Raw genomic sequence first — 22,680 nt, 5'->3', positions numbered from 1 at the left:
ATTTATATTAATTACATCTTCTTAAATTTGTTGCCAATGCTGAGATCATATGGTCCTTCAGAATTCATCGCTGAGTTCGTCAAGTTATTGGTATTATTAGTTGTGGAGGTGGTGGCAACTGTCGCTGCTGCATTAGCTGATGCTGTAGCAGCATTAATTACAGCTGCAGCAGTTAAAGCACTGAAGCGAACTTTAAACATATCACTTAAAGCTTTTTCCTGTAGAGCAGCTACAGCAGCGGCTGTTGATGTAGAATGTGTACCATATATTTGGGCATTTGTAATGGGCGGACTTGTAGCATAGGAGGGCGAGGTTGTATTTAATCCGGCAACAGAGGTGGGTAGTGTACTATTATTATTGGTGTTGGTCTCTAGCTTCTTTGTTTTACGTCGATTACAGCTGGGGCTGGTGGTGGTAATCGGTGGTATATTAGCTGCAATAGTCGAAGAACTTGATGCTAGATTTATAAGAGCTCGATTACTGAGAGCCGTTAGAAACGAAGATGTTCCACAATCTGTCATGAGCATATTTAAAGCTGGCGCTTCATCCGGGTGGTTGGAACTTATCGAGTTATTTGACGAAGATGATGATGCAGATGTTGTTTGTAGAAATGGTGAATTACAAGAATTCAAAGTTGAGGTTGGTGTTGATGTTGCAATTGTTTGCGGCACTGGTGATGGATTAGTAGAGTTGACCGTATCCATTGATTTATTTTGTGAATTTAACGTAGCGTTTGCTTCTGATCCCGCAGTTTTGTTAAGTGCTGCACACTCTAATATTATTTCAACTGCTGTTACTGCCTTTTCATTCCGATTCATGCCAAGGTTTTTAGGGTGCCAAAAGCAAATGGGTGATTTGATTTCTGATTGTCCAGTGCCAAGCTCTTCTTTGCTATGTTTGGTTTCACTCTCTTTTTGTATTTCTTCTTGTTGAGTTTCATTGGCGAATGGTTGCCAAACAGTTTTAAAAATATTGTTTTTGGATTCAGTATCCACTTTACCGTTCATATCATTTGGTTCCCGCTTTATAGACGAAGCATGCGATTCAATTCTGTCAACTGTTTTTGCTTGAGCCTTGGGTTTCATGTCTGGTGTAGATATATCTTCCAATAAATACTTGAGATGATTTGCAGGCGATACCGATATAGAATCTTCTTCCGATACTTGACTAGTTCTTAAATATAACTGCCGTGAGTCTTCACAATGCCTAAAAACATAGTGCAATTTTGCCATAATGGCCTCTATAAATCCCTTTTGATCTTTCAAATTATTACAGACTTGGCTGCCATTTGGTTTTTGAAGTGCGGGGGTCTCAAAAACAACCTGCATTTCTTGATTTATTTCCAAAAATTGTTCTAGACATATGTGGGCTTGAGTTAAAATCTTCAACTGTTCATGCCATAAATCTAAGATCTTGCTACTGCCGACATCATCAAAAACAGATGAGTTGGCAAGAAAAGATAACGCAGGTGATGCCGGTTGAACCTTGAGATATGTTTCGTTTATAGGAATTTTCTCAGTTTTTACGTTATTGACATCTAAGTCCAAGTCGTTGTTGTCGTTTTCAACTGCGACTGCAGTCTCCTCATGTTTTTCATGCTGATGATCATTAGTCTGTACAATTTCGTCCATGTGTTCATAATTTTCATCATTGTTGTTGTTGGCTTTTGAACTGTAATCTAATATAAGAAGAGGTGAAGTTGAAGATGATTGCTGAACTAACTGAGAATAGAGCAGCTGAGAAGCCAACATATGATAGGCTGCCGATAGGCTAGATCTGCTTGTCTCTTTATCTGTCAACTGCTTTTGCTGCTGCTGTTGCTCATCTGTTATAGTGTTAAGTTTAAGAATCTCCATTAAAAGTGAAGTTTGTTTTAAACCTGAGGAACTGAGACGAAATGATCTTTTAGCAAGTTTCTCCAACTGGCGACTTGGGGCACAGGGAGAGGGGGTGTTGACTGTGAAATTTGTGCTATTACTTGCAGCTGCCGCAAATGAGGCCAAACGATGCAATAAACTACGACTTTTCGTGCGATTAACGGTACTTTTAAGACCATCTTGCGATGCGGATGTGTTTGGAATGCATGTTGAGTTATCCGTTATTACTGGTACAATATTCGTTTCATTGATTTCTTCGTTGGATTTTTCCCTTTCTTTTTCTACAACATCTTCCAGCATATGCTCTATGTTTTCTTCGGTTTCCAAATTAATTTCCGGGGGTGAATCTTTTCGATAACTATCAATACCAACATCTAGAGGCGAATCTTCAGTTATAGCAACTGCCATGGCAGACAAAGAGTCGCCATTTGATGTGCCAAAAATATTTTGGTTAGTTTGTGAGGAAAATGTAGACTTCAAGTTTGAAGATGACAAGGGCCACGATGTCGTTACGGAGGATGTTGTTGTATTATGTATTTTTGAAAGTCCCGAAAAATAACCAGAAAAATCGTTGCAACCCACCTGTGACGTCAAAAAAGAATACAGAGGGCTGGATTTTGAGTTATTCTGAAGAATATTATATAAATTCGAATGACAATGGCTAGTTAAAGATGCAGAGCCGTTAGATAAGCTTGTTGTTTCTGCTGTTGTAGATGTTGGTGGCAAGGACGTTAAGAACTCTATGGAACTGAAAGAGGGAGGAGGCATCAGCCGCTCAACCTGTTGTTTTGCAGCAATATTTTTTAAATCCAAATCTATTGCTTCAGATTTATTAACATCATCATGTTCTACATTAACAGTAGTCATCTGTACTACTAGTAACCTTCAATTTTTAGAGACCTTTTAAAAAACGTTGCATATTTTCTTCCATAACACACTACCACATACATAAATTATATGCAACTGAAAACATTTTCCTTTTATATTTACTACCCTGTGTAATTCAGCTACAGGTTTTGGTTGCTTCAGTGATAAACGCTCACACAATTTATTTTTGTTTCTAGCTTTACCGCTTTTTTAATATAATTACTTTAATTTTTTAATTTTTATGATTGTCCTGTCAAGTAATGTTTGTTTTAATTTAATTTATTTATTTGCATAATGCCACGCCTTAAAGGCGATTAAAATGTTGACACTTTATTTGTTTTCACTGCATCTTTACTGTTTTACATAAAATGTTTGTATGTTTTATAAATTATTTGAATGTTTTATTTTTTATATTTGTTTGAGCAAATAATTTATTTAATTGTTATCACTTTCCAATGAGTTTTCTATAAATAACAATCGTTTTTTTTTGTGTATTGCAGGCTTAGTACACTCATATACACTCATTCGCAATCATCAAAAAAATATATATTCGCACACTTACTCAAACACAAACTTATACACAGACATTCCCATATTGAAAAAAGTAAAACAACAAGTGCAGGTGTAATTAAGACAGAAAAATGAAACATATTAAATAAAAATAATTTATCCATCTATCATCATTTTAATATGTCCAGTAAATGTGTTTATTGTGTGCTAAGTGAGTATTCACTTTTCTGCCGTATTTTATACTCTTTCTGTATCTCTCGCTCTTTCTCCCTTATCAACACACATACAAACTATTTATCTCATACTCTCACAGTGTATTTTTTATAAAAGTTTAACATATTTTTTCCTATCTGTCAAAAATTATTGAGAAGGAAACGGAAAATAACAAACAATTTAAGACACCTTTGGAAAACAGCAACAATAAAAATAATGAATCTATGTATATAATTATGCACATCTTAAATGGCCATCACAGTTTTTGGTTACAAACAATGAATAAACTTGTATCATTTGCTAATACCCATTGTATTGTAAGCAAATTAAAAGTTTTGAATTATAAGCTAATGAAACTGCCCTAAAATTTGTTAAGATTTTTTAATTATTTTTATTCGACAACTCTTCGTTATTAGTACCATAAAATTTTACAAAATGTACTATAATTTATACAACTGTGAAAGTGGACATACATATAGATTATGGGGAAACAATTGAGAGTATAAATGTCATGTAACAAAAAGTCTCCTGATAAATCTTTAGCAGGGATGGAAAAATTAATACCATTTCCTTATAATTAAATTTTTTATCATGAGAAAAAAATTCTTGAAATATGCTAAATTATGTTTCCGTTCCAGTCATATCTCAATTTACTTAAACAACTAAATTCTATAAGTCCAAAAATTTTATCTCATAATTTTGTGAAATTTTTGGCATTAATTAATTAATATAATTAAATAATATAAAAAGTTTGGGTTATTTGGAATTAAGAACATCACTTTAACGGTTTGGTCTGGGCGATTCTGCATGTAATCTTTGGTTATATAAAAATAAATATTACAAAAATTCTTCTATGTTTTAATTGTTTTAGCCCCATAGAATTTTTTACAACAAAATATTTCTTTGTTTATCCCCAGGGTCAGATTCAAGTTTTAGTTTTGTATATTCGTTCGAATCCCCGACCTGTACTTCCATTTTGGGGTTCTTGAAATGAACAAATGTTAAAATATTTACTGTTACTTTTTGGTATATATTCACCGTCTGGCAACTCTCCATGCATGCGCAGAAAACTTCAACAGTTAAAAAGCTTTTTGGTGTGAATTTCTCTTTCTCCCTATTTATTTTGTTAGCAGAGCTGCCAACAAACTGTTTGTATAAATTTTTAGAAAAATGTTTAAATTTTTGTATAGACAAATGTTTATAAAATATTCTCTCCAATAAACTTTACTGCTTAATAAATTTTTTGCATAGATAAAAATTACAACTAACATGGAAAGGACACTTCATTATTCATTCACAGTTTCAATTCAAAAGATGTATCAGTGAAAATTGCAAATAAAATTAATTTTCAGAAAAAGGAACTAGATTCTTCAACAACAAATATTACAATTTCACAACAATCAAAATAAAGTTGTTGTTCGGTTTATCAAATTTTTCAATTTTATGTATGGGACTGATCTTTTGATAAACTGGGAAACTACAGAATATACTAAATACTTATTGATAAAACTTTAAACTTTAATTTATATTTTAAAACTAAACTTTTTGGCGGCAAATTTTCATGCAGCAAAGCATTGCTTTTTTTAGTAGATGGTAAGAAAATGGTCAACCAATTCTGAATAAAAAAAATAAAAAATAAAATCGTTTTAATATACTAAATTTTACAACAATTTTCTACAGCAGTGCAATTTGAACTTATGTGTGCAGTTGCAGTTAATAATCGAATAACCCTTAACATTGTTTTAGAACTTAGCAGTCAATACCACTCACACACAAATAACACATAGTAACGACACATATGCACTAAGGAACAAAATATTGTTTCAAATTTGTTACGGAATATTTAATTATTTTTACTTTAAAGACTAAGTAGACTTAATTTTATTATGAATCTTATCGTAATTGAATTTAAAACTAGTTATTTTGGGAATATTGCATGTAAAAATTCTGGTATGCCGTAAAATTTTAGACTGAAAGTAACTACATTTTTTACTCAATCTCTCTTTATATCATTGACGTAGACATACATACAACTAAATTAAACAATACAACTATATATTACATTTACAAATGTATTTTTGTATGTATTTTTTACAAAAAATAACTATTCAATTATGTTTAATATTTTTTTATACATATGTCATATTTTGCTTTTTTATTTTTCGGTTGTGAGCCAAAACTAATCATTTGTGTGTTACCAAATACACTGTGTGTCAGTATGTATCTTATTGATTTTACAAAACAGTTAACAAACAAAAATTGAATTGCCTATTTTTAGGCAAAATAAAAATCTCTTATTCTTATTAATCGCACACACAGCACATATACACGTTTTAATGCAAACACATTTGGGTATATTTATAATAATATAAACGTTTTTTTATTTAAACATTTATTTTGTTTATTATATTTTTTATTATTTTAATTTTAACAATTTTGTTAATTCTTATATTTATATTTAATTGTTTTTGTTTAACACCATTTGATAAAATTGTTTTCGGAACTAAAGTACACGCATTCTTATAAAATATTAACTTCAAATGTGCTTTTAAAAAGTTAGATATCAACAAAAAAATATATTGCTCTTAAATCAGTCAAAAACATATAGTAGTATATATTTATTTACATTAAGGCGGTATCGAATCATTGGCAACAAACATATTTCAAAGAATATTTAAAGTTTTTTTTGCCAAAATAAGTATTTTGGATTATTATTAACATAACATAAATTATACCGCTTGATTTACTACAGTAGATTTTGGCTGTTTTGTTTTGGTTTTATTTATTTTTTCAAAATTTAAACGTCATATTGGCCGCCCTAATAAAATATAATGTACATTTACATTTCAGTTGTTGCATGTTTAATACCTTTTTTACTTTAATTGCGATTAAGGACAACAAACATACACGTATCGCTGCAAAAGCTTCACTGAAATGTGAATACATTTCAGACACAAAAAAAGCTTTAAAAAAAGTGTAAATCAAATAAAACTGTTGATTCGAAATGTTATATGAAAAGCATACGTAGACAAATATAAATAAACATATGTATATTTATTAATACTAAAAAATGTTTATTGATGTTGATGAATTTAATTGAAAAAATAAAAATACAAATCATGTGCATATAAATAAGTATGTATTTGAATGAGAAAATTATAAAAGTAAAAATCTTAGACATTTTAAAACTACTCTGCCGCTATAGCTTTTAAAAAGCTTTTATAAAAGAAAATGCAAAAAAATGTTTAAGCATTTTTAACATTTGACCTCTTAAAGTTTTGTGACCCTTTGAAGATTAAGCATTTAAATGAACTAATTTTAATAATTTGTTTCAAAAACTTCACCACTATTTAATCGTAATTATAATTCAAAGAAATATTGATTTTGGTTTCAAAATTATGTAAATTAGTACTTATTAAGAACGGGTTTTTGAGTTGGCAAAAAATGCCAACGCATTTAAATCCATCACTGTAAATGGTTAAATGATATCTTTTCATCATATTTCTTATGAGATTAATTAATCTAAAAATAAATTTAATCCAATGTTTATCCCTTTGATGTTTGTAATGCTTGATAGAAATTAGCAAAGCACCCAAATTTCTGTTTTGCAAACAGCGAAGTCGAAGAAACAGAAACAAAGTCATTAGTTGTAGTTGTACAGTGAAATGTTTCCTGCTAACGCGGTCAGTCACAGCGATTAATTTCAAACGATCGCTACTGCTTACATCTTTTCAGCTCTTGTGGTTTCTCTTATGCTTTTGCTGTATTTACTTTGTAAAGAACTGTTTAACTGTTTGCATCATTCTTTATGAAATGTTGTACAATATATGTGTATAGTATACACTGTATACATAGGTATGTATATATGTATGTACAGTTAAACACAAAAATAAGTATACAGAATACTGACAATTGGTTTTATTTATAAAAGCACAATAGTTTAAAAAAATAGTAATATATTTATTTGTTAAAAACAATTATGATAATTATTATTTATAACTTTTCTCTGGACATTTTAGTTATTTCAGTTCTTATTTAAGGTGAATTTTAATGGGTACAAAATTTAGGAAAAGATGTATTACCTTTTTGATTACAATTACTGTATAAAAATTATTTTTTTTTTATTCCGAAAAAATCAAAATTTTGGTAATTGACTTGAATATTATTTATGGGAGCATTTTTTATATTTAAGTCCATCTTCATGTTTAAACCCCCGTAGTTTTGGATCGGGTATTCAATAATACCCCTTGTTTGTTCATTATGATGAATAAGAAGACGATATTTTAATTTCTATAGTAATTATTTGGGATTATGAGAACGTACTGTGTCAAAAATCCAAGCATATCACATTAATTTCAATGTAACAACTCTTTTCAAAAATTAAAAATTCAACTCCAAATGTGTCATTTGGAAGGTCCAATGACTGTCAAATCCAAAATCCGGGGTCTACTATTTATTTCCGAAGCAAATTTGCCCAAATTTTAAGATTTCGGATCTAAAAGTGGATGTTTTTCAAGTTATTGTGTAAAAAATATTTCATTATATAGTATTTATATTCAAACAGGTAGAATTTTCCTAAATTTTGTGTAATATCGTTAAATGAAATGTATATTGAAATGATCTGTATACTTAATTTTGTGGCGTAATTTTTGCACTTATTTAACATTATTTTAAAGGAGAACTCAATAACAAAAACACAAAAAAAGCATTGAACAATAATTATCATAATTGTTTTCAATAAATGTGTTACTTTTTTGCTTTATGAAAAAAACAACAGCCTTTTTTAAATAAAACCAATTGTCAGCATTTCTGTATACTTATTTTTGTGATTAACTGTATGTTTAAAGTAAAAGAGCGCAGAAAATAAGTACAGCAAAAGCAAGGCGAATTCAGATAAGGTGGTGGCAGTTCTGCAACAACAACATTTCCCATGTATTTTGTTTTTGCTTTTGGTTTTCGTAAATGTCAAAATCCATGTGTACGGAGAATTCATTTGATGAAAAATTTTTGTAAAATGTTTATATTATATTAAAAATAAAGATTAAGGTATTAAAATTTGTGAGGAAAATATATTCTGAATTGAATAATGTTTGTTTCCATCGAAAAATTCTATTCCGGCAGCTTAATTTGCAAAATTTAAGTAAGTGCCTTAAGTTAAGTAAAACTTCATTTTTTGTGAAAAATAAACAAAAAAAAGTACATATTCATGAAAATATTATATTACGAAGGAATGAATACTTGTTGCCAATGTATAATTCTACTCCGGCGGAGTAATTTTCAATATTTGTCCATAATGGTGCAGCCGCGGGACGGGTAAATACCTCATATGGGTTTTGTTATATAAAGCGTTCCGGAACAGACTTTTTTCAGTTAAACTTTTTATCAACATAGTGTATATATAAAACAATATTGTTTAATTTGTTAACATTTAATAGATTTCAAAATTAAGCCATAACGTAGAAGTCATTTGCCGCCAGCCGGGTAAATACTTCGTATGCGTTTCTTAATATTAAGTGTTCCGGAAGAGATTTTTTTTAGTTAATCACGTTATCTACACAATTTTTATATAAAATATAAAACAATATTTTGTAATATGTTAACATTTAATAGAAAAAATATTTCTCTTAAATAACATATTTGTATACATACCAATTATGCCATTATTTAAATAAAATGATATTTCTTTACGAGATGTTTGGTATTTTCAGATTTCTTACATAAATTATTCAAAATATTAACGAAGTTTTTCTCTGTTTAACGGAAATTTTTAAATATAAAAATGTAAGCAATAACAAACTTTGACAGCTAGGAAAACCAGGCGAATTAAGAAAAAAATTATCAGCTGATTGATTAACACCACCTTATATGAATTCGCCTTGAGCAAAAGCATAAGAGAAACCAACTGAAACGCTGTTAACAAGGCGAATACATACAAGGTGGTGTTCATGGCGAAACTTATAAGGTTTCAACAGCTGACTGTTTTATTGTCCATGAAAATTTAGCCAGAAGCTGTCAAACTCCATATAAAAAAATTATTTCTCAAACTCGACGCTGTCAAACTACATATATAAAAAATTTTATGAATTCGCCACAAAATGAAATGACTTCATCTTATAGTCTATTCGCCTTGGTGGTGTTATTTACTCAACTGATAATGTTTTTCTTAATTCGCCTGGTTTACGTAGCTGTCAATATTTGTTATTGTTTACATTTTTATATTTAAAAATTTCCGTTAAATGGAAAAAATCTTTTATATTTTGAATTATTTAAATATTATTTTATTTAAATAATGATTTAATGGGTATACAAATTATTTATTATGACAAATATTTTCTTTTATTATATAATAATATATTAAACAATATTGTTTTATATTTAAAATTAACATTGCGTACATAACGTGATTAACTAAAATATAATTCTTTATATAAAGAAACACATATGAAGAATGTAGATAAAGAGATAAACTAAGTAGGCCGGCTCCTACTACTTTATGGCCAAATATTAAAAATTACTCCGCCGAATTAGAATTATTCATTCGCAAAAAAGATTCATTCATTCGTATGTTATGTCCTTTTTTACAAAAAAAAATAAGGTTTATTTGACTTTAGGCACTCACTTAAATTTTCCAAATTATTCTGTCGAAATAGAATTTTTCATTTGAAACAAACATTATTCAATTTGGAATATATTTTTATCACAAATTTTTATATGTTTATATTTATTTTAAAAAAATACAAAAATTTTGCAAAAAAAATTCTAAAATGAATTCTTATGGTTTTATTTACGTAAGCCAAATGAAAAACAAAATACGTGTAAAATGTTGTTTTTGCAGAACCGCCACCACCTTGTATGAATTCGCCATGGCTGTAAGCAGTAGTGGTCGTTTGAAATTTATTGCTGTGACTGACTGCGATAGCAGAAAACATTTTACGGCCCCACTATAGAAAATGAGATAAATTTTGATTTTTTGACTTTGCTGTGTTTTTTCTCGTAGTTGTAGTTAAGCAAAAAATAAAAAAACCAAAACACAGTGAAGGAATAACAAACCCTGAACTCCGCCGTGTTGCCTTACATATTTAAGATAATTTGAGTTTTCCCTAGACATTCAAAAAAGTACCACCAATTTTTTTTATGAATATAGTTTTGTAAAATGTTTTCTTACACTTACATATATCAACATGGTACGATCTATAGTGCGATCTAATAAAATAGTGTTTTTTGCCATTTAATGAAACTGTTTTTTATATGTTGTTAAAAAGCGCTATTTAGAAAGTATTCATTAGTGACAATTTCTTAAAGCCTGATTAGAAAATAATAAGGAAGATCTTTTAAAATTTAAATTATAAATATAATAAAGTCTTAATTTTCATCTAAAAAAATTAAACTAAAGTTAAAAATTGCAAACGGAACGACAAACTCAAATATACCCTTCTCACGAAGGTGAAGGGTATAATTATAATTATAAAATACATAATATATAGCATATTGTAATGTTGAATATACTCGACAAAACCACAAAAGGGTTAAGTAATTTTTTGCCCTAATTCTTACTTGTGTTTATTAATTTTTAAATAATTTTCTATAGGGGACTTTATTTGAGGGTAGGGCCAAAATAATCCTGATCATTACCAAAATCATTTACACGTCGACAAAAAGTTGTGCTGATTTTAGTAGAGATACTAGAACATTTAACATAATTATGAGCTCAAAAATCCTATTTACAGGGTACGGTTTAATGGGGGCTATGAGAAATAATGAACCAATTTTTTCACTTTCGTCCTGAACCAAAAGAAACGATTGTGTCAAGTTTCATCTTAAAAATTGCGACCTGTAGTTTGATTACAAGCTAAATTGATTCAGAAAATGATTCTGAGCCGATTGGTATACTTTAAGATGGATATAGAACCAATATTTCAATGAGTTACATTCATCAGCACAAACTCAATATACACTCCGAACTAAAGTAGGGAGACTTTATGTACGACTTTACGTATTAAAAAGCTAATGAAATTCCATCCGTATTTTAGTAAACAGAATTATTTATATTTCTTGCTTTAACACTATTTTTGTAACATAATAACAAAGTAAAATGGAAACAGCTGTTTAATTTTTTGTATGTGCTTACCTACATCCTGATTAACGCGACAAGCTTATTTTTTTTCAATCATTTTAAAACCTACATCGGCAGAGAGTAAAAAATAAGTTCTCTTACTGGTTTTTAGCGTTTTTTATACATGTGTAAGCATATATGCGTCTATGCCTATCTGGGTTTTAAAAAATTATAAGAGTTTTAGTTTTATTGTACCTACTAAAGTTTAGTAACAGTGATTGTAAACAGATTTTTGCAGTAAGTCATATGTTTATGTTCTAAATGAAAAAAAACTGTCAAAACAAATATACATAACAATGTCAAAAGATAAAAAAAATCAAAAAATATTAAATTTATTAATCATGCGAAATAGACCAAATTAATTTCTTTGAATTTTCAATTTTTTTCACACACAAAAATCGAAAGTTTCCCAAAAAAAGTTTCCCAGTATGTATGAGGGTATTTAATTATTCGGGTTTTTGTCTTATTCGGTTGATTCGACAAATAATTATTTAGGGTTTTACGTTAGCCGATTAGTGATCGGATAATTCAAAATTATTCGGTTAATCGAATAAAATAAAAATAAATGTTTTGATTGCTTTTTTACAATAATTTTCATCCTCTTATAAACAAAATTATAATTTTCACTTTCAATCTATGTGCATTTTTTATTAAGTTTTTTTTGTCGCAAATATTATATTTTTTTATGTAAATTCTTTTTCTTTATATAGAAATTAATATTTTTAAGACTTTTTCCATGAGTTCAGAACTCATACGTTCCAATGAACTAGAATATAACTGTTTCCGAAGAACTTATTTTTTATTTATCATAAAAATGCTTAAAAAGTTAAGAAAGGAAGAAAAGTTTTTACGAAAATATTGAATTTTGTAGAATATATTTAACTATTAAAAAGTGAGTCTTTCTTAATCGTTAGTTGATGAAAATACTGTAGTATTTTGTAATCAATATAATAGCCAAAACAAGTATGAATGTATAGTCGGGAGTAGCTGACCATATGATATCCTACACCAGTCAGTATGTATGTTTAAAATGGGGATTATTAAAAAAATAAAGCATTTGGTCCGTTTTTTAACTTTATTTCGGAATATTTTTACTTTTTTTGGCAAAAAAAAGAGATTTTTTAAGAGGGATCAAAGGGGAGTACGGCAAAATATGGCCCTATCTTTAAAAATGTTGGTAGGGGAGTTCAGTCTTATTCAATATTATTTATGTAGAATTTAAAAGTGTTATTAGTGTTTGTAAGTGAATTTTGATCTTTAAGTCATTTTCTGAAGGGTAGTTTGTATGGGGGATAGGGTCAAATGAAGCCCTATCATTACAAAAATCGATAGTGTCATTTAAAGTTCTATAAAACTAAGCTTTGTCGACTTTTGTTAACATAATATATCATTTAATTAATTGTAATCCAAAAGGACCTATTTGGGGGTACGGTTGTATGGGGGCTAGTCGAAATAATGGACCGATTTTAACCATTTTCAATAGGCTTCGTCCTTGGGCCAAAAGAAGCGTGTGTGCCAAATGTCATCCAATTATTTTGCGCCCAAGGTTTACATGGACAGCCAGCCATACGGACGCACATAGCTTAATCGACTCAGAAAATGATGCTAATCCGATTGGTATACTTTAAGGTGGGTATAGGACGAATATTTTTGTATGTTACAAACATCAGCACAAACCCAATATACCCTCCCCACTAAAGTGGTGTAGGGTATAAAAAGTATACTAAAAGACTTAAAATTTAAATACTTTTTGTAACGTATTAGAAATACATATTATTTAATGCATTTTTATATTGTTATAAAGATTTTATGATATACATACACATATAACGTCAATTTTAAAGATATTTATAAAACAGTGGAGGGTAGACACATACTATCAAGTATATATTTGTGTGCGTTGTCAAGTCAACATTTAGTATTAGTACACTGTAAAAAGTTTGTTCTTAAACAAAATAAAATATTTTGCATGCAAATACATTTTTGATAAATTTTTTCATTAATATTTTCAATGCAATTTCAACCAACAGGTGGTAAGTAATTTATGGAAATTAAGGCTAAAAATTTCAAGTGTCTACTCTCTAGAATATTATGGGACATCAATGTGAAGATTGACCGAAAGATATATATTTGAGTCAACCAGATGGTATCATATTAATAACTACTTTCTGAAGTACAACAAAATAACTTCTCTCGGAATTACAACAAAAAAACTTTTAAGAGTATAATCTCTAGGTTACTTGAAGACAGTAATGAGACGGCTGTCTCCGCTCCCGCCAACAAAGAGGACACTAAAGTGACGACTGTCTTTATTCTCGATTACAAAGGGTACATTCGTGACGAATGACCCAATATACGAATTACAATCATCCAGATGGTTAACTATTAGTGGAAATTACTGTCTTTTTCGTATGCATTGACTCTTTGTCGAACTGCTGGGTTCACCTTATAAGTGCTGTTAAATTAAATTATAGTACGGGTGAGGCCGATCATTTAATACCCTACATCTGTTACATAAAGAAAATGTAATGTAGCTTTCATAATAAGCCATTAATGTTGAATTGAACCTTGCCTCAGATACACTTAAGCCATTTATTAGCTGTGTTTTTTTTTTTTTTTTTTTTTTTTTTTTTGAAATTTGTATCTAAAACTATAACCAATTCGAATAAAACAGTATGACTGCTTAATTTTTGCTTAGTTTGGACACAACTAAATATTTCTACACCAAAAAATTCAAACAAATTAAAAAATCCAATTTGCTTGGAAATTTTGTATCTGGCAAATTATTTTTTCTTATAAAATTCACAAACCATCACAGGGTGTATAAATTTTTAAAATTTGGGAGCATTGTTATTCATACTTTTTAAATAGGTATATATATTTATATAAATGTCGAAAAAACATAACTGTTGTTGAATGAAACTATGGACAGTTAAGTTAAATTTTAAAGGGGGTTTTCCATAGGGGCTAGGGTCAAATGAGGCCCTATAATTATAGAGTTCTTGCGGATCATCAAGGCGGTAAAAAAGTTAATTTTTTACAGATTAGCTGTACCTGCGATTTGAACTCGGTGGATTTCGGGAAAATCGCAATTTTTTCTAATATTTTAGAGAATACGTATTAATTCTTAACTGTTGTACATTTTAAATAAAGTATTTTCCGAGTTATAATACTCAGATAATATTAAATATATTCCAAGTCTTATTAAATTGGACATTTAACCCCTAAACTGTGGAGTTCAAAAGTCGAATTTTGCAATATTTTGGAATTCTTAGTGTACCACATAGAAATAACATTTAGTTATTGTTCATATTTAATAAAAATTACTGTAGTTTTTCGTACATAGTCCTATATTTAAAATAGTGTGAAAAAAGGTAGATTAACCCTTTAAGGCACTTGGTAACAATTTAACACCAAAGTTCAAAAATTCGAAAAACACTATATTTATAAAAAATTATACTTTAACTCTTTTTGATATGGAGTTATCTTGAGGTGAAAATTTTTAAAAGAAAAATTTTGTTTTTGAAATTAAAAATTTATGTAATCCTTTTTTGCGGTGGATTTTCAATCAAATATGTATAAAAACACAAACTTTTTGTGGTCAAAAAAGGTTAATTCATAAGCTAAGATATAATATATAATAATAATAATAATAAACCAATAAAAAATGTTTCGACAATATTTCGAATTTAAGAATTTTGCAAAATTTGACCTATGAATTCCACATTTTATGGGTTAAGGTTGTCCGTTTTTTTATTTTATATTAAATACTCTAAAATACTTTGTTTAAAATATGCAGCAGTAAAGAATTAGTATTCCTTAAAATTTTACAAAAAATGCGATTTTCCGAAATGGGCAGTGTTTAAATCGCAGGTACAGCTAAATTGTAAGAATTATTGATCTACTTTTTTCACCGTTTTATTTGTCTCTTGTCCAAAATCCCATGAGATCTTCTTTTTGTAATTAATTTAATAGTTTCAAAAAAACAGAAATTCAAATTCAACTTTTTGTACCCTAGCTGACAACAAGTTCGCGTTATCACATACGGACAAAATCTATTATTTAAGTTATTATAAATATATTTAAAGTAAGAAAATGTTTTTTTTTAGAATATATCTCAAAAATATGTAAATTTTATTTGTCACATTTCGAATTAATGCTGTGGGACACGTTAATGGTCTGGGGAATTTGCAATAATTTAAAAAATTTTCAACCAATGTTTAATGTTTAATATATGAAAAAATACATTTAATAACTACTTGGCATCACTGATCCATATGTATTAGACGATGTGTACATTACTTACAGATGGTAAATTGAACAATAACGTACATACATATGTATGTATATAATATACATGTGGTCTGATAAGATCTTTAAAGCTTGTGCAGAAAATTCAAACAAAAAATTTACCGTTTATTAAGAAATGTCTATGGGAAATCTAGACATTTGATAAAAATTTCTAAAAAGAATATTAATATTTTAGAAAATTTCTGACATTAGACATGTCTGGACAAGATTGTTTAGTGGGTATTTAATATACACATATTTACGCGAGGCTGCCAGACATATAGGATTTTATATTACTTTTCGTCCTTGCATACAATGATAAGGCACAAAAGCTATTACTTATGCTTTTAAGCTTCATACATAAGTTGTCAAAATATGTTTAAAAAAAGTAACTTATTATCCTAGATTTGAACCAGTCTTTAAACCACTAGTGCCATCTGTGGTTAAAAATGTGGCATGCACAGGACATTTTCTCATTGATAAGGAAAAATCAACTAGAATTTTAGTAAAAAAAAATCCCTACTATAACTTACTGTGTGTATAGTGAGCGTTTAGGTCTTTCCTTTTACACGGGGTGAGATAAAAAATAATATCTCGCAGGAAAGAAAGAGCAAATAAATGAGTAAGTGAGACCTCCATATTTTTATAGAAGGCCAATAGCAAAGCAACTCCTTAGATGATTGCACGTAAAATAAATATGGCGGATTTATTATTTTATATACCCTTGCACACTTATATACATGAACTTACAAACACATCGAAATTTTATACAAGTATGTTTATTAGACCGGTCCTTCGAATAAATTAAAAATTTTTCTTAAGGTAAAATTTCAGTTCTATTCAACATACAAATGAACTTTTAAAATAATTTATGTTTTAAGACAGGTCTATTATTGTACATACATATATATATGTTTTTATCTTAATGCTAAAAGATTTGTGCATTTCTGAAACTATAAAATAATTTATATTGAATATTTTTAAGGCCTACTAAAAATATAGTTTAAATAAAAAAGTTATATATTTAGAAGAAAAAATAGTAAAAACTTACCTTGAATAGCGATGGTTTGCCGAGGTATCCTGGTTACAATCTTGTTTTGGACCTGATGTCACAATAGCTGGATGTGAATTGAGCACATGATGCGGTGAAGTGTGTACTGAAGGCAAAAGGCTTGGTGAAAACCGGAATGGAAAGTCACTGCACAACAAAACATTATCAAAAAAATTAATGAATACGTACATTTCAAATAGAGAAAATTTATAAAAATTATTTAAATAGTAAAAAGGTTGCAATGATTAAAAATAAATAAAAGTGTTTCAATTATTCGAGTTTAAGTTTCTTCGCTATAAATAAATTGTTCGAGTGATCGAATAAATTCTAAAATTCCAACGATTATTTGAACGAATACTTTGTATTCGAATAATTATTAAAATGTATGTACCCAGAAAAAAAGAACTTTAAAAAAATCAAAAAACAAGTAGAATATACCTACTGCATGAACAAAAACTTTATGATTTTAACACAGGCTTGTCATAGAGTGGATGTCTTTTTTTATTCCAAGCTTACTTCATCTGAAGTCATTCTCAGGAAGTATTTTTTTTTTGTTTTTTTTTTGAAGTTCTTAGGAAGTGAAATTGTAGTATTATAGAATACAACTAACTTGACTTAAATAATATAAACATAAATAAAAAATAAGTTACACGCATTTATCAATTAACTCTAAAAAAAATTGATTTAATTCAAAAAATTTCAGTACAAAACATATACCTTCAATAAAAATATGGATTCTTTTCACTTATTTGGAAGTCCATAAACAGCACTTACACAGAAGGTAAATATAAGTTATTTTGAAACTGATCAATGTTTTGTATTCGAAATATTGACTGCCAATTATGTAGTATAAATATTCCGCGAATTCTATCGATTAGATTTATGAATGAGTAAATTTAGTTATAGTTAATAATCGAGTGATGTTAAACAATTATTTGTATTTTTTAACATAAATAAACATATTAGATAACATTAGACGCTTTGTAAACTGGTTCATTTACATATCTACCAAAAGAAAAAAAATAATGAAGTATTTACAGTAGTTTTCGTTTATAGCCATCACTGTTATAGTCACATTAGTGACATTGTCAATTTTATTAGATTTAAATGTCTCTGTCGATCAATTTCATGTAAAAATATTACTTTATATTAATTTTTTTGATGTAATCACTTTTCACATATGTGTATGCCATCTATCCGTGGCTATTAAAAGTCGTGTTATATGAAAATCTTTACAATATTGTCACATACGAAATTTTGTAAAATTATGAATTAAATGAAGAAGTTTTTGTTGAAGAAAAACAATTTTCGATTAAAGAAATTTTAAATGCAGTAGATATTTTGCGACATTTTTGCTAAGAGCAAAATATAATTAAAATTTGTTGTTTGAAAAAGATGGGAGGTATATTGATTTTGTCATTCCGTTGTAACACACCGAAATATTGGTCATTAAGCCACAAAAGTATATATCGTCTATTTAAACCCCAAAGCCCTATATAACATTTTTAAAATTTTACAGGAGAAGCAAAAAACTATGTAAATTGAAACGTTTGTTTTTATCGGCGCGATTTATTTGTAGTAAATAAACAAATTATTTTATAGTGAAACATATCAGTTTTTATGATAGCTAACAGTGGCGTACATAAAAATGGATAAATTGGACTTTTTACCTTTAATATTTAAATATTTTTGTAGACAGCGACTTTTTTGTAAATAAAATCGCTAATTTTGGTTGGAGGAGTCAATTTTATGTGGACATTTGTTTTGATGCAATAGCCATGAATGTCCGTCCGTCTGTCTGTTGAAAGCACGATAGAGGCCGAACGGCAAGAGTTAGAGGATTTGCTCATTATTGGCTAAAAAATATGATTATTCGACTCAAAAATTCGATAAATTTTATAAGGATCGATCCATAACTGACCCTACCCCCCATATAAGGTCCCCCTCAGAAAATGATTTTAAAACTCATTATTGACACAATATAGCGAGTACAGCGATGAAATTCGACATGAACAAGCTTTATGGGAACTGTAATCTTTCTACCGATTTTGATGAAGGTAGATCGATAACTAATCCTATCCACATTTAAAGACCACTTTAGAAAATGACTTTAAATCTCATTAGTTACTTAAAAATACGACTTGAAATGAAATTCTATATAACTTACTTACGAAAAATAATGTAAATATGTACAGTGTCTCACATAAGTATTTGAATTTGGTTGTACTTTGAAAAGAAACATAATTTAATAATATTTTTGTGTGTGAAATGAATAATTAAATTTGTTATATTGTCTAGAAAGTCCTAAGGGATAATATCAAACTCTTTAAAATTTGAAAAAATTACATTTACCTCAATAGATTTAACTTTTTTAAAAAAAATCCATAAAATTGCTTCACAAAAGTATTCGAATTTTTCCTGTATTTCATATTTGACCATATTTTACGAAATACTAAAATTATAAACGAGTGTTTTTTTGCTTAAAATTTTGTTAAGGGATTACTATCAACCAAAATTGTATATTTTGGCCAATTTGTAATGATATTACATCTTTTCATGTAATATCATTAAAATTGCGATTTTTGACCATATTTGCAATTTTTTTTCCTTTTTTTTCAAAAATAAAACCAAACTTTAATATGAGAATTTAATACACCACTTGAGGCATATAAAAATAATAATTTTTGTTATAAGGATAAGTACTTAAAAGTTCCAAGAAGTATTTTTGGTGTCGTTCTTCAGTTTCTAATTGTATTGTATGGATCTTAGGTCCCTTTTCGTACCACTAGGGTCGATATTTTCCGACAAAGTTGGCTAGTATACATTCATGTACATTTTAGCACTAATATATTTTAAATTTTCAATACATTATATCGGTGTACAATTCCAAAACATGCCTTTACAAAACGTCATTCTATACAGTAGATTTCAGTTTTTACTATTCGAAACTTTCACGCTTATGTTGCCCATTACAATAACACTGTAAGTCCAAAATTTTGGGTTTAATTTGATCATAGTAATCAATATTTAAACTGATATCGATATTTTTGAGTTAGGCCATAATGATATGGTGGCATGCAGCCTGGACGTCATTGGTACATAAAAATAATGATACTACCATATTGAATGGTGTTTCTTCGAGGCATGTTTTGGAGTTGTACACTTCCACACTACATTGAAAACTTAAAATATATAAAAACTGATATATAAAAGAATATATACAAGAAAACTTTCCCCTAAATTTTTTGACCCTTGTATTATGAAAATGGACTTAAGTTCCAATATATTGAATTAGCGACAGAATAATGATATCAATAATATATCTTGGATATTTTAAATACAGATTCTTGTAACAAAAAATACTATTTCTAGATACTCCAAGGGGTCTATTAAATTCCAATATCAAATTTTGGTTTTATTTCTGGAAAAAAGAGAAAATACTACAAATTTTGCCAAAAATCGCCATTTTAATTTTATATTACATAAAAAAGGGTACAAATCCCCAAAAATTGTGGACCAAATGGGTCAAAAATATATCATATCGGTTGATAGTAACCCCTTAAAGCAATTTAAAGCATAAAAACCATTCGATTCTAAAAGTTGTGTTTCGTATAATATGATCAAATATGAAATACAGGAAAAATTCGTATACTATTGTAAGGCAATTTTATGGACTTTTTTAAAAAAAGCTAATTTAATTTAAGTAAATATAAATTTTTCAAGTTTTAAAAAGCGTGATATCAAACCTAAGGACGGTCTAGACAATATAACAATCTAATTTATTTTTTTGCACACAAATTATATTATTAAATTTGGTATCTTTTCATGGTTTACTTAAATTCGAATACTTATGAGAGACACTGTATGTACAAAAGTTATTGAAGATTGGTCTAATAAGGTCCACATCAGAAAATGACTTTAAAGCTCAATAATGCCTCAAAAGTTCGTACAAATTACAGCTGTTTTATAAAGACTGAAATTTTTCAACTCATTTTGATGACGATCGGTCGATAACTGATTCTACCCTCGGTTTCCTTTTCGGCAAAGATTTGATGGTGAATATATAAGATTCGGCATGGGCGAATATAACACACTAACTTATTTTTTTTTTATATTCACAAAAAATGAATGTATAAGATTTTCTTTATAAGCACATTGTGGCATATACAAAAAATGTTGTTTATAATCGCTTTATCAATATCAATTTGTGTGCAATTAAAGGTTGTGACTATAAGCGAAAAGTAGTGTAAACGTATTTGACTTCAAATATGACTCTTCTTTGTTGCATCTTTAATCTGCAGCTATTTGTCCTTTTGGCGTACTATTATAGACATAAATGAATAACATAATAATTTCGAAATAATAAGACTTGACAAAAAACCGAGAGCTCAAAGATTCGTTTAGTTGGAGGCGTCATATAATTTTATTTTATGGACATTTTACTACATGATCTTTATACATTCTTAATAAGTATTGCAATTATAGTTTAAATACTTAAATTGTTATTATGTTTTATTTTATATTTACCTGGATAATGTGGTATTAATGGGTAGGGAGGTAGGATAAGGACTTCTAAAACTAGATGCTGCTGAATATACAGAAGGCGTATGCCTACGAATAAAACAAGAAGTTGTTGGAAATAAGCGGTCTCCATTATGACTGTTTGTTTTTGTAGTAATGAAATGAACTAATGTATATAAAAAAAATCTTATGGACTTACCATGATGCCACTTGTGACATATCCGGGCTTAACATAGGGTAGGGATATTGACCAGAAGGGAAGGGATAAATTGCTGGCCTCGTCAAGCCTAAAATTAAAAAAGAAATTTATAAAAAATATGAAAACTTGTTCCATGATTTAATTGTAAAATTTAGCAAGTAACAACAATTTGATACAATTTGCAAGTATATAAATTAATTTATGTTCATTGTGTCCTGCCGTTCCAACTTCTAAAACTGTTCTTTAGGTTGTAAAACTACCTCTTGCAAAAATGGCCTGATACTTTAGGGTGCATTTACAAGGAGAATTCTTTTTTCAGTTTTTATTTTATTTTTTTTTTTTTGGGGCTCTTTAATGTTCATACGTTTATTCCCTAGAAAAAAGATTGGAATCGTTTCTAGTATAACACTACACATTAACCCAACAATGTATTAATAAAATGCATGTTATTTCGATTGTAAATCATCAATTTGATTTAAAAACTTGAATAAAATGTTTTCAACTCAATCTACCCAGAAAATACAATATTTAAATAATACTGCCACTAAAGTTTTCTACTTAATCTTTTGAACCGTGTGTTTATTTTATGTCACCAACCCAGATTCATCTATTCACTATAATATTGCGTATGTTTAGATTATAAAGATGTTTCAAAACGATGTAATATGTTGATAACAGAATACGAGTATAATGTTAAAAAAAACTTAAAAAACAAATACGAGCATTTGTTTATCTACTGACAATGATCTGTCAGCGACAAGTCAAGCATAGAAGCAAATGTAGAACATTCGCTTGCTCGCCTGTTCGTTCCATTAATAATGGGTACATAATTTCAATTTGATTGCCTAACAAAGATATCCATCCTTGCTTAATACAAAATTGTTCTTCCTATTTGGTACTTAATGCTCTAAAAAGGCTTTTTGCATTGAATGCATCATATACACCACCATAATTACAAAAATACATTACTTATATAACCAAGTACGTTTATGTCACGTCCTTATGCTGCGACATGAGAGTAAAAAATTCTCCCAATATT

At 28.6% G+C, this 22,680-nt stretch overlaps 1 protein-coding gene across 21 annotated transcripts in view; it reads right to left on the bottom strand.

Annotated features, from left to right (window-relative positions):
- The window catches only part of LOC111687000 (protein pangolin, isoforms A/H/I/S), a 93,361-nt gene that overhangs the window by 17,498 nt on the left and 53,183 nt on the right, over window positions 1–22,680 (bottom strand). For 11 of the 21 annotated variants that reach the window (XM_046948141.1, XM_046947717.1, XM_046948011.1 and 8 more), the window contains 3 exons: window positions 21,642–21,729; window positions 21,449–21,532; window positions 16,922–17,068 (listed from right to left, as the gene is read on the bottom strand). In XM_046948141.1, the coding sequence (XP_046804097.1) occupies window positions 16,922–17,068; window positions 21,449–21,532; window positions 21,642–21,729 (319 nt within the window). Of the gene's footprint in view, window positions 1–15; window positions 7,269–16,921; window positions 17,069–21,448; window positions 21,533–21,641; window positions 21,730–22,680 lie in introns of those variants that run through there. The other 10 variants (XR_006940450.1, XR_006940449.1, XM_046947636.1 and 7 more) reach the window with 9 other exon arrangements.

The sequence above is a fragment of the Lucilia cuprina genome, chromosome X (genome assembly GCF_022045245.1).
Source record: "Lucilia cuprina isolate Lc7/37 chromosome X, ASM2204524v1, whole genome shotgun sequence".
NCBI classification, from domain to species: Eukaryota; Metazoa; Arthropoda; class Insecta; order Diptera; family Calliphoridae; genus Lucilia; species Lucilia cuprina.
Note: the sequence above shows the minus strand (reverse complement) of the source record. Positions and strands in the feature narration are given on the sequence as shown.